This window comes from Pundamilia nyererei, unplaced genomic scaffold (genome assembly GCF_000239375.1).
Source record: "Pundamilia nyererei isolate P.nyererei 1_Seehausen unplaced genomic scaffold, PunNye1.0 scaffold00030, whole genome shotgun sequence".
Lineage (NCBI taxonomy): Eukaryota > Metazoa > Chordata > Actinopteri > Cichliformes > Cichlidae > Pundamilia > Pundamilia nyererei.
In genome coordinates, this window is record NW_005187431.1 from 335,038 (window position 1) to 351,704 (window position 16,667).

Sequence of the window (16,667 nt, forward strand, 5' to 3'; positions counted from 1 at the left end):
AGGCAGGATGGAAACGCCACCACACAACTTACTGTTAACAGTGTGATCATCTTTAATGACAGAGAAGGCTTCCATTCTGCAGTCACCGAGATCACGGTAATAACAATCAGCATGGGAATTAGAATACACTCTTCACGTCAAGCTGATTTTCCCCAGGACGGCTGATGAGTTATTGGTGGATTGAGTCCATTATCCGACTGCCATGTATGTATTCTATTTATCCCGTCTGTTATTCATCAGGGTTTTTTTTGTTTTGTTGTATTTTTAAAGGAATATATCTGAGGCAAATTAAAAAAAGAAAATGCAAATCACTGTGAGCATAAAGTACTGACCTAGCAAATGATTTCCCTATTTAAGACACAGTGCTTGGTGTTTGGTAGCCTGGCTTGGCTTTTAAATCACCACCGGTGTATAAAGCAGAGAAACACCTGTGGAACCAGCGTAACGAAAGTGCTTGAAAAAACCAGTGTCTTCTCATTTTCGTTTTGTTGAACCACAACTTTCTCCTTGCACTTAATTACAAGCACAAACAGATGTTTGCGTGCAATTGCTGTCATCGCAGATTTGACATTCATCTCTCTTCATCTCGCCAACATGCACACAGACAACCGCAAACAGTAAGCGGTGATGAACATGCAGCTGCATATTTATAACACATTACGACAGTGTCAGACATGATCAGCCTGTCATCGCTAAAGCCATGCAATCTGCAAGTGAGCGGCGCTGCCTTCAAACCAGCAGTAATGGCAGAACATCCACTCGGGAGAAAGAGAGGAGTGGACAAACACAATCTACTTGGGAATGTTTGTAATCCTCCAACGCTGGAAAAAAAAACACGTTGCATTGTCAGCTACATTTTTACATGCACATATGCACACCTGCATACATCAGATTAACTTTAAATCATCCTACATGGGGAAAAAAACACAAAGGAAAATCTCTAAATAGAAAAAGAAAGAAGGCTATCGTTTTTTTCTTCATCTCTCTATTTCAAATGACTGTCTCCTCTGGCCACCCCTAGATAAATGTCATTCCATATGTACAACGCCATAGTTATACAAGAAATCCCTCCTGGCAGAATACCCTCGTTCCCTGGTAGCATTTGAAGTCGTGCTGGCTGATGGTGCTGCGGCTAGAGGACACTTCCATGAAAAAGCAAGCCCTCTTCAGAGAATCCCTCATTATGGTCAGCTGTGGTGATGATGGACGCTGGAGGACGGATGATGAAAACGAAGCTGGAGTGAAGCCCGTTTCATGGAATCCACTGTGATGTAAACCTAGAGGATAATGGTGCCACACCAAAGAACATACAAGTTTGGACGCCAGTGTTGGCGACATCTGTGTGCTGCATTTAACGTGACGCCACCGCATCCCATCCCACCATGAACAAATGCAATAATTTTTTGTCTTCGACGCATTGGAAACTGAATGTTCATCAGCGTTGCAAGTTAAAGACTGCAAGGAATAATTACACACAATAGAAGAAAAGTAGATGCGTGTGTTAGAGTCCCTTTCTTTCATATACAGTTAAGTGTAAAGGACAGTACACGCCACGATTCAATCGTTTTTAGAACCTACTTTAGCAGCAATAACATAAAGTGATTCTTTTCTGTAGGATTTCATCAGTCTCACATCATTGTGGAGGAAATCTGTCCCGCTTGTCTTTACAGTGTTGCTTGATTTATGCACAGCTATCTTAAGGTCTTGCCTCAGCATTTCAGTTGGGTTGAGGTCTGGACTTTGATTGGGCCATTTTTTTTCAGTTGTTTTGCTGCTGTGCTTGGGATCATTGTCCTGTTGCATGACCCAGTTTCAAACAAACTTTAGTTGTCACGCAGATGGCCTCACACTGAATTTAGTGGGATCTTGACTCCCGGGAAGACTGTAGTGCTTGTGCTTTTACAGAGGGCCTCACTTATTGATGATCATGTAATCAACTGGATTGATTAGTGGCACCTGGCAAGGGTAAGGGTGTACTTAGTTTTTCACTGGAATTAATAAAGAAATAAAGGCAACTTTCAGGTACTGCAGGTAGCTCTGCATATTCCTGATATGGCTGATTTGTATACCAGATGCCCTTTGTGACCGCCCTATGTACAGGACTACACTATGGAGACACTTTATTAAATCTATAAATATGTTGGTTTTAATCCAGCTTCCAGCTAGCTGTGAATCACAAAATAAAATATCAATAAAATTATACACTACCAAAGCCTCTTCAAGGGTTGTTTCTTGATGACATAATGACTTTTGTGTCTATCTGTGCTTAAACCTAAGATGACCCTGAATAAATACAGTCATTATTTGTTTTTACATAAGATTTTAATCAAATCAATATTCCTATGTGACAGTCCAGGTTCACACTAAAGAAGCTTGTCTGCTGTGAGAGCAGGATACTGTTTTCTGCACACTAAATTCCCAGCACCAAACAGTAAGCAGCACTCTTGTGAGCATACTTGGGCACTAAGCAACTAAAAGCAAAATATATCACTCATCCACCTGACATTGCTGGCAAAAAGCTAAAACATTAAGACAACGGATATCAGACTTCCATTCATGATGTGCTCTCTTTTTTAAAGCTTCATTTAATTTAATGTATTCATTTGATCTACCAAATTCACATAGTGGTTTCGGATGTTTAGAGGTTGAGCATTTTTTCCTGCATCTGAATGGTTTTATGCAGGCGTTACTTGGTGCACGTAGGGTGACAAATATCTCAGCATTCACATCAATGTGTGAGTACTGCATTAAGTAGAAAATCCTGCACCTATCCCTCAGTACCACCTTTGCCACAGGTTCAGCATCAAGGACAGACTTTCATTCGCTGTGCTCTCCCCATAGGCTGCGCAATGATGTCTTTTCCCTGAGTGCTAACTATACTTTCAGAATGTAATCATTGTATTTAAATCACAAAACTAGCTGGTGAGACCCGGCGCAACCTTTTTTTTTTTTTTTTTACAGTTTACTTCATAAGACTACTCGAGTTACACTACTCATCTTTTGAGAAAAGCACCATTTTTTGTGCACTAATACTACAACTAATATATTTTCACTACCAAGGACAAGGCTTTAATATTCATCTTAATGCAAGAAGTCAGAGTTTTAGAGTTACCTTTATGGCAATAAGATAGAGAAATAAGATGCCTGCAATCTGGTCTTTAAGCCTGACATCATTAGCCATTTCCGGGTCCAAACTCTGCTTCAGGTCTCAAAGTCAAACGAACACTGCGGCATCACTGAGAGTTAAAAACTCTCTAAATTCTTTCATCTTTAATAAAATGATCAGTGTGACTGTTCTACCAGGTGTAACAATTAAGTTTGACATCCAGGCATCCATGATGGTTTACCGGAGTTAGAAGTTAGCAGGGAGTTAGCTCGCTAGTTTCCACCTAAACATAACATACCATTTACAAAACCATTTCTGAAAGAAAAAATGTACAGCTCTGCTATCACTGCTATTTATCACATAAATGAAGACAGAAAACTAAACAACAGTGACTTTTGTAGGGTTACTGAAGTCGCACTAGCTGGTATATAATGATTTGCTATGTGCTCACTAGCGACACAGCTATGTTAGCATAATATAAATGTAGTGAAGCTGGAGGATGAACGCTGATTTTTTTCCACTCGATAAAAGTTAATGCAAGGGTTCCCAATGTTTAGGGACAAATGCAATCGCATGGCAGGTAAACTAAATGGTAAACTTACCAGCATGGGCTGGGCTGTTGTTAAAAACTGAGCTTTTGGTAATAAAAACCAAGGGAGGCAACATTGATGACTGACTTTTTTTAGGGGCTTGTTCAGGTTAAATAGAACAAGATACAAAGCATTAACAGATACACAACAACCTTAATAAACGCAGAGTTTGGACCCGGAAGCAGGGTTCATATGTCATCACTTAAAGACCAGATTCTAACTGTTACTATTTGCAGGGAAATGCCCCATGTTACAATCTTGTATTCTAGCTAGCAGGACCTATATTAGCATGGGTTGTTTATGTATAGCTTTAACAGATAGTCTAGGGGGTAAAGCTGATATAACTTCAAAATTCACAGTCATCTAAACTTTAGATTGCAGAAGAAAATAGTCAACATCCAAAAAGTGACTTCTTTATGTCGAAATCAGTTTTGTCCTCGTTACTCTGCACTTCTTCCACAGTCACAGAGTGAATCCTAATGAGTGTGTGCAGAATAACTGCTATCACTTTAGCTTGTTTTTGTTATGAGGAACCGAATGTGTTGCTATTATCGCCGGTCTCCCCCTACTCACTGTATATAGGAGTCCACTCACTTGTTCTCTTCATCAGCTCATCCAGTCCATTTCAGCTGCTGCTTCCCAACCTTGCCATCTGCCTTATTTGTTATGTGTTTGCCATCTACAGCTAGCTTCTATTTAGCTTTTCACATGTATACCAGTTTGCTTCTTCTTATTGCCACGGTCTTACTGAACCTCTACTTACCTCAGCATCCTTCTTTTCGTCGCACACCTGAGTTACCAGATCTCTCACAAATGTCTGACAGATAACAGATTGTGTGTGTGTGTGTGTGTGTGTGTGTTTGTGTGTGTGTGTATGTGCTTTTAATATTTCAAATTTCACGGTTTTACCAAGGTACACGAGCAGAACAGAAGCATCATTAATGCTGTTAGTAATGCTTTTGCTTTTCCTGTTGTGAAAAGTCAAAATGTGTGCTGTGAAAAATTCACAACACTAACACGCTGCATTTAGTGATGAACTAGTGGGAGATAATAACATAAATCTGTACTGCAATTTTATAAGCTAGTTTATTTTGTTACCATCCAAATAGTTTTACTTCCCAGTGTTCATAATTATTGATTGATGACTATGCTCTTTAGCCTGCACTTTTTCTATGAATATGTCATAATTGCATCCATTTTCTCAGATCTTCACTTCACAGCTTATTTGTAGGTTTTGCAGCTGTTCAGCCCTCAAAGTGGTGAGCATAAGCAATACACACATATATATATATATAAAGTAAAAAATATCATTATCAGGGAGCAAATTCAGCTGTGCCGATGTGTTGAGTCGGCTTGTCTTCAGAGAACTGCTGAACACTGGCTTAATATAAAGTCTTTGACCTCAGGGAAGCTGATAATTGAAACACAAAAGGAAAAGGGGAAAAAGAAAGGCTCCTTCACAGGTTGAAATCGTAATTTTTATTTATTCGATTTTAATACTTCATCCTCTCTATTTGTTCGTTATGCTCAAATCATTTTTAATCTTTCTTAATAAAAAAGGAGTGTGGCACATTTGCAGGTAGGTGGAAGAAAATGATTTAGTCACAGCTGTGAGTCATCTGCTGCAAAAGAGATGCAATTCTCAAACAACAAGAGGAAGATGTTACTGCAAGGACCTGTGGATGATGGGCATGCTTAAAGTCTATTAAACAATGATTAACTCTTACAGTTACTACTAAAACTAAAATCTGTCATGGAAACTGTAGAAGTTAATATTCACCTCAAAAACTAATTACCGCACCACTACCCAAGTCACAGCACGATGAACAGGAGTAGTGAGGTGTGCAGATCACTGCACACACAGCTCTTTTCCGTCTATTTCTGTTGGCATTTTCTCTGGGAATTGATTCAGAATTTGTACCTCAAAATCTTCCAAAACATGTCAGAAGCACAAGGAGTTGCCTGACTTGTTTAATTGTACAACAGATACATGTGTTTGGAAGCCAGATGGACCTTGAAGAACAGTCCAGATTCTCCTCAACAGACACATCAATCTTCAGTATGTGAGGGGAGAGGGACAGAGACGGCTCACTTTATGCAGCAGACGGTGATGAATGCCGGGGAAACTCTGATGACATGTCGGGAGACAGAGGGCAGCTGGCATGTTTGGTCTACGCTTGAAACAGACCAACTCTGTGATGTGACAGCAAAAGAAATGGCGACTCTTAAAATAGAAAACGCGTGTGACGTACATTACTCCTGTAGTCACGGTTCCAAACATAATAACACACTTGCGCTACTGGAAGTTAGGGCTCCTCAACAAAGGCTTTGAGGATATTTCCAAGAGGTCATGAGGTAAGTCAGAAAAGGACAACGCAAAACTAATACAAATTTAGACTTGTTGCAACTCTTTGCAGCAATCTTATCAAGGTGACTTCAACTTTAAATGGTTGTGACAGATGACTTCCTGTTAAAAGGAGTTTTTCCTTCCCACTGTCACCAAGGGCATGCTAATAAGGCTGTCGTTGAACTTTTGGGGTTTTCTTTGTATCATTGGAGGGTTTTTTCCTAACAATATAAAGCACCTTGAGGTGAATGTTGGTGTGATTTGGTCGTAAATAAAAAAATGTGAACAGATTTAAGTTGATATATGCTAATTGTGATGTGATACTGTTTCCCTATTGAAGGCCCACATCACAAAGGCTAACTACTTAAGTTACGGAAAAAGGAAAAATAACATCCACTGATGCCTTTTTCTATTCAGTATCAAGAGCTGTGCTCACATCCTGTTATGTTAGCTCGGGAGTTCGCATGAGCAACAACAAAGTTCCAAAAAAAATCCACAGAGAAGGCTGTTTTGTTTGTTGATAATATCACAAATAGCTATAATGGATTACCTCTTCGGAGTTTGGGAACACTTGCACGGTGGACAAGATTAATCAGCTTAGGACAGTGTTCCCATTTTGAGAGGCCGTGCTTGTCAAATTACATTGCTTCACCATCCACCAGTGTCAGACTTCCTAGAACACAAAATGATTTGGTTTGGTGCCCAAAAAGAAATTTATAAAACATTTATAAACCATAAAGCTTCCCCCCACCCCGAGAAACTTGATGCACTTACAGAAACAGGCTCTAAAAGAATAAATGCTGCTGAGTCAACACTCTAAGATGCTTGGCACGGGTTCCTCCAATATACGGATAGCTACTGTTGTACCTAAAGTTTAAAGCTTAGATTAAAGCACCAAGATATACCCAGTGGCTTTCACATTGTTCATTAAATATTGATTTGCTCATTTAGTAGAAGTAAATAGAGTAATATAGTAGTATTAAGTATATTTATACTAAGTATTTGGTTCTTCTTAGATTTGTGAATCAGCCACCAGGTGGCGTCTGAGAAGCTTCTCCCCTTGGCGTTCACCTACACCTCCAGTACACTCAGGCATCTTGGCACAGAGCAACATTGCTGTTTGACACATGGTGAAAAGAAGCCTTCTATATTGAATTGATGCACTTTTAAATGATGATCATGTTTCAATGTAAGTATTCATTAATCACTATTGAGAATGAGGAGCAAAATTACTTACATTATCTAATGTACTGCAGCTAATGAAATAACCGAGCATGATCAATTCATCTCAGTTCACCTGAACTGCACAAAATCAGCAATCAGTGTGATACTGACACTTGCTAATAGTCGTAGACTGAGCTTTGTTGTGATTTAAAGTTCATAACTGAGTCCATTTTTCTTCTTGTTTTGCCGTTTCAAAGATTTGTCACATCATTTGTTGATTTAAAGGCACCACAGAAGAATATGCTGCTGCAAGGTGCAATTATGATTTAACAGTCAGAAGGTAAACATGTTCCATATATATATATAGGCCTCATACAAATGCCTTTAATATATGTATATAGCCCCTTAGGATCAAATTTTCTGTCTTTCCTGAAATTTTGTATCCATAAATTTTTATCCTAAAGAGCAGGAAGTTGAAATATTATCAATAGCAATTCCCCCACCGGTTTCATAATGATCAGCAGTGATGATTCAGTGTGGCTTTTTAACGGCTGCATACTGTTAGGATGACTGCTCCCTTGCATACTTTCAATAGATGATTTAGCTTTGGTACTCAAAGCAATATCCCGAGCCAAATGCATTCCCTTTTATTACTATTTATATTTGAGCCAGATGGATGAGTAGTTTCCATTTATATCTTCAATAAATATTTATTGTCTGAAGAATCACACAGCACTTTCTTATTGTATTACAAGAGATGGAGCAGAGCACAGATTTAAGGCAGTCAGGATGTTCATACTAACAGCCTGCTTTCCTTAATGACATTATAGACCATTGTGATTTATCTTCACGATAAAGAGAGTATATTATCTGAAAAACTACTGACCAAAACACAATTGTTAAAACTCTTTTTTAATAACTGAGGTTGGGAGGAAAATATACATGTGCATTCATTTTCCTGCATGGATGCTTTCTGCTATGGGGCGTGTTATTGTGTGTATTCCACTATAATTACATTATAATTGCTAAAACATTTGCAGACAATATTTCTGAACGCTCATGACTCATGTCTTGTAAACCTGCAGCTTGCTCTCCTCTAAATATGCAGTGCTGTTCTAATGAACCTGCCACAGCAGTGTTTCCCTGCCCCATGATTGCTTCCTTCCCGATTCAAGGCTGCGCTGAAACGAATGAGATAGGCTCGAGCGCCTTGAAAAGTATTACCAGATAAGGAGGGAAGACAGCAACATTAGTAAGGAACGGAAGAGCAGCCTGGAGATAAAGTGCAAGTGACTGAGGGAAAGTGAAGAAACCAGCCAAGTTTTTAGGGTAAAAGCAGACACTCTGTGGGTTTATGTGCATGGTAATGGCTGAAGAAGACGAAATCCGCATAATTTTAGTTTTTACTTTTATGAAAATACCGCACAGTACAGTGATTTGCTTAACACAGTGTTATCAAAATACAGAAAAGGCAGAATTCCTGAACAAATTCAGGATATTTCATGTAAAAAAGTGTAACTGAACAAAAGAAAAGCATACATTACATTCACACGGTATTAAAATACATAATCAGGAATGTTGGACATGAATCAACAGCATCAGCAGCAGCAATCCATCCAACTTTACTGACAGCATACAGTCAATAAAAAATTCAGAAAAATGCTCTAATGACATTACAAATGTGGTCAAAATTTGTCACACAAGGGCATAGGCAGCCTGGTCGATATTTCAGCATAAACAAACACACATTAGCTTCCATGTGGAAATTCTCCAAGAGCGAATTCCTTAGTACAAGTGTCAAACATTTACGCCTGCAAGGAAGTGATGGGTTTTCTATTTTTTCTCATTCGCAGAATTTTTCCTTGGCCTGGATGCTTTTTCCATCCTGGAACAAAAACAAAAAGCAAAAAAAAAAGCATAACAGCTGATTAGCATAACATATAATACTAACAATTGTGCACTTTTTAGTCTCACAATTAACCAAACTGGCTTTCTAGGAACAGATTTTGCTTGGTTTCCTCCAGATCATAGCACAGCGATTGGCAGCAGTGGATGAATGCTTTGGAAAGCATCATCCAGCCTGAGTCAAAGCAGTAGTTTTAATTTTTCAAGATACCAAGCATTTTTATGCCTGACAATAAATCAACTGAGCATAATTTGGTCTCTTTCCAATTCCCCCCAGACTTTCTGAATTTTCTCCTATTTCCATCCACTAAGTGGGTCTGAGTGGCAATTCAAATGCTGCCATTATTGAATTAAGCAGTCAGAAAATTCTCCTGAAATTATCATCTTCAGATAAAGACTTCACAATGAGCTGTGAAACATACGCCCATGCACCCTTCCCGCCCGGCTCAGGTTTGCACACCTTTTGCGCACACGTCCATGCAGGCTTGCCGCGAGACAAAGTTGTTGTTGCTCCCACCGCAGCCTGAGTAGACAAACTCCTCACACGTCTTGGTGGCTGTGTTATAGTAATAGCGAGGTATGGTGGCTGAACACTTCCCTTTGTCCAGAGGATCCCGGCAGAGCACGGGGATTGCTGTAACACAAGGAACACAACACAAGGAAGAGCTCGCCAGTTATTGTTTAATCATTTCCTTGTGAATGCAATGACTTTGTCTATTGTGTATCCTCACAGGGATGACTCAGGGGGGTAATCTGCTCACCTTTTTTTGGACTGCAGTACTCCATGCAAGAGGCTAGATTAAGGAAGCGGTTGGAATTCCCCTGGCAGCCACCGTAATTAAATGGCTCACACTGCATGGTGGTCATGTTGAAGAAGTAGCGGGAGATGAGACCCCGGCAAGGTCCCTCTTCTTTAGGAAATCTGCAGATTGGGGGAACCTCTGTGGAGAAGAATGGGAAAAAAATCAACATTTAACAGTGAGATCTGGTGAAACAACACTAATTAATTCATATGAACAGGTTAACAACCAGAGAGGCACTGGCTAGTTTCCTAAAAATGAAATAAAATGGACATGCCTAAGGTCACCATCACTGATGTATCTGCCGAATGTCAGCTGATACTGAAAGAAAATGTAATTTATCTGTGTCAATGCCCAATACTTATGTGTTGTGGGCTGGCTAAATGTTCAAAGATGGTGTAAAGAAGAGCTGAAAATATTTAGAATCACATAAATAATTTCATGTTTAATGACAATATTTTTTCTCCTGGAAGAGAAGGCAGGCTAAGTAGGAAAATCAAAAGCTAAAGATCAGCTAAATTGTTACTTAAAACATGCGTACTGGCCCAGAATTTCATCCCTAATGATCCATGTATCATATCGATACAGGAATACCATGTATATAGATATGTATATAGGTATATAGATATGTAAGTAAATAAATTCAAATAATCTGAACAAGTAGGCTCACTTCATTCATCCCCATTCTGAGATAATGTTAGTTGACTTTAACGTTACAAACCTGCATTAAATCAGCTCAACTGGAAACCCATCCAGCACACATTTTGGCTGGTTTGTAGGGAATTAAATACTTATTTCACTCAGTGACATGCAAATCAGTTTATACCTTTTGTGTAATGTGTTATTTCTGGAGTTTTGATTGATATTCTGTCTCACTCTCCGTTGAAATGAACAGAGTCTGTTCATTTCTTTCTAAGCAAACTTGACATACTTTACTAACATTATTTCTCCCACTGTAATTCCCAATTTGACCTCATTCAATGACAAACTGATATATTACACTGACTTTGGCTTTATCCTTTAGGTTTTAGAAGTAAAAAAAAAAAAGTGAAGTGAGATAACTTTATCTTATTGGACAAAACTGATTTTGACAAAGTTTCATTTTGAGGACATAGATGGCTGTTGGAAATGTGAGTAAACAGCAATATATGTTAATGCAATACTCAGCATATGACAATATCGTAAAAATCGCAATAATATCACATGTTTAGGGAAGTATTGTGATAATATTATGTCACGTGTTGTCTGACTCCCACCTCTAATAACTCACGGGTCAGGCTACTTACTGGGAATTTTGTAGCATGTCTTGTGGCACTCCTGATAACTCTTGAAGTTATTGGCATTCCCTTGGCAGCCTCCATATTCGAAATCCTCGCACCTCTGGGTGATGGTGTTGTAGTAATACCGCTGGATATTGCCTCTGCACGGTCCCTCGTCCACTTGAAGAAGGCACACGCCTGAAAAGCACCAAGCAGATTTTTATTGAAATACCCGAGGACCGTTGCAAGGACACGGAAAAGAAAGTTTAAGCAGTGCTTAACAACACGCGCCAAACTGGATCTGTAATACGCCCGAGGTCATGTGATAACCAACAAGCTCAGAACTGCTGTTTTAAAAAAGTTGATGAAAACATTGAAGAAGCGCGAAGAAGTAATTAAAAAACAAAACATGATGTGGAGTTACCTTTAGGTGGCAGCGCCAAAACGCAGTAAAACGAGGAAATTATTGTAAACAGAGCAAATGCGCAAAGCTCCATTGTGCAAAGTTTTGGTCGAGATCCAGACTTTTCCGCTCTGTCTACCATCCCCACTCAGACCTTGTTTTATAGCACGGGGAAGAGGGACGGGCATGTACTGAGTCAGCGCGCCAAAGAAAAGAAATTATTGCAGTTGATTAATGACGTCAAATTCTGAATTACTTGGAGGAGCGCTAAATCATGTGACTAAGTCTTAATAAAATATGAGGAGGAACTTGCTCTGCTTGAGAGAGTCAGATATTTTCACTGCCACAGGCCACTGGTTCTAGTGATGATGATGATGATGGGAATGTGCACCAATCCAGTAACACACACAGCATCCTTGTAAGATTTCCACAGAGCCAATATTGCGTTGTATCTAGGGACACACACGCTTGTGAAACATTAACACATCTTTCTTGTCTGAGCCACACAGGCAAGTCCCCACCAGAATACCCGTCTGACCGGATCCGAATCCACACACACACACACACACACACACACACACACACACACACACACACACACACACACACACACACACACGTACTTCCACTCAGAGTCACATTAATAGTACTGTGGCTCATGTTATTTCATAATAAAAGCGCTTCTTTCCACGATGTCCTACCATGAGAAATCAGCCTTATCTGCAAGTTAAGTTAAAACTCACATTAACATTTGTATTGGTTTAACACAGCAGCTTAATTCCATCCCACTGCTTTGGTTTTACCTTTATGAAGGATATTAGCTGGAAAACTGCCGTGCATTCACGTTTAGAAGAACGACGTGTCTCCACCTTGACAGGTGGAGGCTAAACACAGATTAGCCGTCTTATCAAAATTAACCTGATAAATGAAGCGCCACCCCTTAACCCATATCCAAATGAGCCTGCAAGAAATCTCAGAGTTAAAATAGAACAAAAGTTACAAATTGAATCTATAAAAAACCAAAAAATACATCACCATGTTTTGTTTTGTTTTTTACATCAAGGGAGCTCAAATGGACACCTGTGTGAGTTGCCCACCCCTTCCTTTGTGTACTTGAGCTGCTGGTATGATCATTCAGTGGGGCCTTGTTTTAATCAGATTAGGGGATTAGAATTGTTTATGCTGATTACTTTATAACCCAGATTGAGAGAGAGGAGAGGGATTCTTCAGCAGGATTTCAGGGGTGAAGGACTGCTTCCTGTAAGCGTTCGTAAGTGCATTCATATCCCTTCTGCTAAGTCTTACGAATTGTGAACATTTTATTTAAGATTATTTATTTATCATGTGGAAGTAAGCATTAACAAAAAGGTTAAATGTTTCCTTTTTTTTGACAGAAAATGCCGGTCATAAATGTGGAGGATCTGACAGATAAGGACAAGGCTGTGATGGAAGTAAACCAGCTTAAACTTGAAGTCAAACTCGAGAGGTGGTTGGTAAGTTCTCCACAGTGTGGTGATTTGTGTGCTCAGTATGCATTTTTGATTATATCCAAAAGTAAATATCAGACAGCTTCAATTTATTTAGTCAAACTAATTACATCACAAAGGCTATTCAAAACTGAAATACGCTTTCTGTCTGCTGCTTTCAGACATCTAAATGCTGTGAGGAAATCAAGGACTATATTCAGGCTCTAGTGGAGGAGGACATCCTCGTCAAAGGCATATCAGAGGAGAAGAACCCCTTCAAGGAGAAAGGTGGCTGTGTCATCTGCTAGACTGGACCTAAGGAGCTTTTCATATCTCAGATTAGTACCCAAGGACGTTCACCCAGCCCTTGTAAAATGGATTTGCAGACTGAGATGACTAGAAGGACACAATAAAGAAAACATTTATGATTTCCCAAGTAAAACAATTCTTCATCTTGGGGCCAGATTTGTAGCCTTCTAATACTTTTTTTTAAATTTTTCTTTTGTTTTGGGAAAGATGCACTAATTAAAAGTTGTATTTGGCAAGTGTTACATAATGCTTCTCTCTCATGTGGTGTATATAGTCTGAGCACATGGGCCCATATGTTGTTTCATTCACAGAAGCAACTGTCATTAAATGTGCACATTTATAATTCAGCCTGTCTCTGTGATTCACTGAAGGGTTGTAGAGAAAGTAGAGAAACAGATAAATCTTCATAACTTCATTTGCATACATACAGAGGGGTTTTTTTCTCTCCAAGTCTTTATGTGATCATTGCTATTTTGTTCCAATAATGATGGTGAACATCAAATTTGAGATTTTATTCCTTAAAGTACGACGGGTTTGCGAGTCTTCTCCTTATTTTTTTTTTTTTTTGCTCATTTCATTGTAGATTGAATTTATTTTAAATCTTCTTTCTGTAGTTTCAGGGAGACTCCAAAAAGTTTTAAGGCTTTATTAATACAAGTACTTGAACTGAACACAGCAGACTAGATGCAGCACTGATAGAAAAAGAAAATGTTGTGTCTATCTAAAACCAATCCTGTGGAAAATAGGACTTTCTCCAAAGCCGCTTTCAATTTGCAGATTATTTCTGCTATAAAGCCCTCCAGGATATAAAATGAGTATCATAATATGTTTCATTTCTTTCCTATTCTGCAACATGCTTTAACACGCTTTCTGTCAGACAGCATAATTATTAGTAAAATTAATCCATAATGAAAATAAAAATCAATTGCATTTGGGCTCAAAATACTTTAAAAACAAAACCCACAGCCAAAAAAGATAGTAAATCTTGCTATTACATTGATGATAGTAACAATATAACAACGTTAGATAACTTACATGGCTACTTTCAATGCTTGCTGGTGATAGAGTAATTATTTACACACCAGGGTACCCAATTTACGATATATTTTATGACAGAATTTCCCCCCAATAATGGTGGGAAGTCAAGCTCTGCTAATATTTTACTTTCCCACTGGGTTAATATTTGACCCAGTGAGAACTTCCTACCAGCGCATGCGCACACACGTACATATTGTTGTCAACAGAGATGGCGCTGCGTGAAGGAGCCCTGCGTTTAAACGTGCTGGTCAGAAGCCGTCATTTTTACAAGTTAACTTCACTGGGTGTTGGTGCCCGCTCGTTGACTGAGAAAGTGTCATCTAAACAAGTAAAGTCCAGTGCCCCAGAGACTGCAGCCGACCACTTAATCTACACACAAGAGCACTTTGCATTAAAGGAGTCCCTCAGAAAGGTATGCAGGACTGCTAACACCAGGAAGTTTTGAGACAACAACGAAAACACAGCATGTTTTTAGCGAAGAGACAGTTGCAACAGCAGTGTTATTCTCCCTAACATGACCCTAAAATCAGCGCGGGGGGCAGTAAAGTAAAAGTAGGTGAGAGGTCAGTGCTAGCTTGCTCCTCCGCTAAGCTGCGTTGACGTCTCCTGTCTGCTCTTCATGCCCACACAAAGGAATCAGGCGCCAGTGTTTAGGTCCAGCTTTTTAGTGCTTGTTACCGCTACATTTGAAAAGTAGAGTTATTTTATGTGTCCGCAAATAATGCATGTTTTGAAGGACAGAAGAAGAACAAGACAGAACGCCAGGTTGGCTAAGGCTACTCTGTTTACAGTGACGAACACAGCCGCCGGGGTTGTGTCAAAAGGTGATTTCCGGTGTTTCCATGTGTTTTTTTTAATGTCTAATATCTTTGCTCATGTTGGTAAATAGGTTGTAGTTAACAGGAACTACTAATAGGTTATATGTGTTATAAAGAAATAACTGTTTTTGCAATAATCCACGTTCTTTTGCAAGAGACCGTGTTAATGTACCTACTTAGTGTTCTAGTGCAAGCAACACAGTCCTTTTTGGCCACTTGAAATATCTTTATAGAAATGTTATGTTGTACTTTTTGCAATTTCTGTTGCCCTCTTGGTCGATCTCTCTTGAAAAAAACATTTTTAATCTCAATGAGTGCTTTTACCTGGATAAGCAAAGGATATATGAAAGTCTCTTTGCTAAAAAATGATTGCAGCTTCTACCTTGTGACCAGAAGTTGTTCATTGTTGCACAAATTGACTTGATATCATTCACAAACGATATGTTTGACAAATTATAGGCCAACAACTCATTTTCCATAGTTTAAATACTTGCAGAAGACTTTTGGCATATACAGTAAATTACTTTTTGGCACAACACCAGCCTGTATGGATTCATGACCTACCGTGCACTCCCACATCCTGCTAATTAATGTCAGCCATGCTCTCGCCAACATGCACAGCATGTTTATATGTGTCCGTTCAGATTTGTTATATTCAAGGAGCTATTTAAGGAAACGGAAGGTTTTGATGTGCATGTTTATTTGTTAAATGAATAATCAGAAGCTGTAGTGTGGTGTGCTGGTGTGCACATTGATAAATATAAAACAATAAAATAGTAAGAGCACATTTAAAAGTTATTTATGTAGGATATTAGAGGTAAAGTCTATGTTTTTCACCATTAGCCCTCTTTGAAGGACAGTAATGACTGTGCTCTGACTTAAGTCACATTTGGGGTCACAATGAAACCATTGTTTGAGGGGACAAGTCCCCAAATGCCTGATATCAGTTGGTTTGTTGGTGGTTTATTTTTGTGTCTAGATAAATACTGATGGTGATTGGAGTAATGAGTGGGTCATGGCCTTCACATTAAACAGGTAATCAGGCCAATGTACTTTAGCCTAAACAGACCACATTTTTGTTTGTATCAAATAAATAGTTGGCTGGGAATCAAATAGTGCGTATCACTTATCTAGGAGCCAGAGCTGGTGTTCTTCCTCTGGCTATAGAGGCTGGCTGTCAGAATTAATCATTTAAGATAGTCATTTACGCTTATTTAAACATTTGTATGCTGATAAAGTATCCTATCCTTATTAGGTCTGATAAGAGTCTGTGTGCACTTCTGTACCATGAGATGAGCGGAAGCAGTCTCGACGTTATAGTTCCATTATAGCTTTTGAAACCACACTGTTCCATTTTCTTAAAAGTTCGAGAGTTCACACCTTTAAATATGTATTTGAGACATGACCTGTTGCAGGTCATGTCTTATACTTTAGCAAGACGCTTACTTCTGCATACAGTTTA

The 16,667-nt window shown here is 39.0% G+C and overlaps 3 protein-coding genes across 3 annotated transcripts in view; 2 read left to right on the top strand and 1 right to left on the bottom strand.

Annotated features, from left to right (window-relative positions):
* Positions 1-8,596: 8,596 nt before the first annotated feature.
* tfpi2 (tissue factor pathway inhibitor 2) lies at positions 8,597-11,748 on the bottom strand. The gene is made up of 5 exons (XM_005728726.1): positions 11,596-11,748; positions 11,199-11,369; positions 9,874-10,053; positions 9,573-9,746; positions 8,597-9,092 (listed from the first exon to the last, which is right to left on the bottom strand). Exons 1-5 carry the CDS (start codon positions 11,714-11,716, stop codon positions 9,013-9,015), a joined length of 726 nt encoding a protein of 241 aa, XP_005728783.1. The 5' UTR covers positions 11,717-11,748; the 3' UTR covers positions 8,597-9,012.
* A 1,030-nt stretch (positions 11,749-12,778) lies between these two features.
* gngt1 (guanine nucleotide binding protein (G protein), gamma transducing activity polypeptide 1) lies at positions 12,779-13,544 on the top strand. Its single transcript, XM_005728727.1, has 3 exons — positions 12,779-12,844; positions 12,969-13,067; positions 13,223-13,544. The coding sequence occupies exons 2-3, from the start codon at positions 12,972-12,974 to the stop codon at positions 13,346-13,348; spliced, it is 222 nt and encodes a 73-aa protein (XP_005728784.1). The 5' UTR covers positions 12,779-12,844; positions 12,969-12,971; the 3' UTR covers positions 13,349-13,544.
* Positions 13,545-14,576: 1,032 nt separating this feature from the next.
* The window catches only part of LOC102199719 (probable acyl-CoA dehydrogenase 6), a 20,007-nt gene continuing 17,916 nt past the window's right edge, over positions 14,577-16,667 (top strand). Inside the window, exon 1 of the mRNA XM_005728729.1 lies at positions 14,577-14,799. Within this exon, the coding sequence (XP_005728786.1) occupies positions 14,596-14,799 (204 nt within the window). The 5' untranslated portion in view covers positions 14,577-14,595. The remainder of the gene's footprint in view (positions 14,800-16,667) is intronic.

Excerpts from the sequence above, each read along its gene's own strand:
- tfpi2 (XM_005728726.1), bottom strand. The coding sequence starts at position 11,716 with ATGGTAGACAGAGCGGAAAAGTCTGGATCTCGACCAAAACTTTGCACA. Across the intron at positions 11,370-11,595 it reads TTTGGCGCTGCCACCTAAAG|GCGTGTGCCTTCTTCAAGTG; the intron begins GTAACTCCACAT and ends GGTGCTTTTCAG. Across the intron at positions 9,093-9,572 it reads CATGGACGTGTGCGCAAAAG|GATGGAAAAAGCATCCAGGC; the intron begins GTGTGCAAACCT and ends TTTTTGTTCCAG.
- gngt1 (XM_005728727.1), top strand. The coding sequence starts at position 12,972 with ATGCCGGTCATAAATGTGGAGGATCTGACAGATAAGGACAAGGCTGTG. Across the intron at positions 13,068-13,222 it reads TCAAACTCGAGAGGTGGTTG|ACATCTAAATGCTGTGAGGA; the intron begins GTAAGTTCTCCA and ends TGCTGCTTTCAG.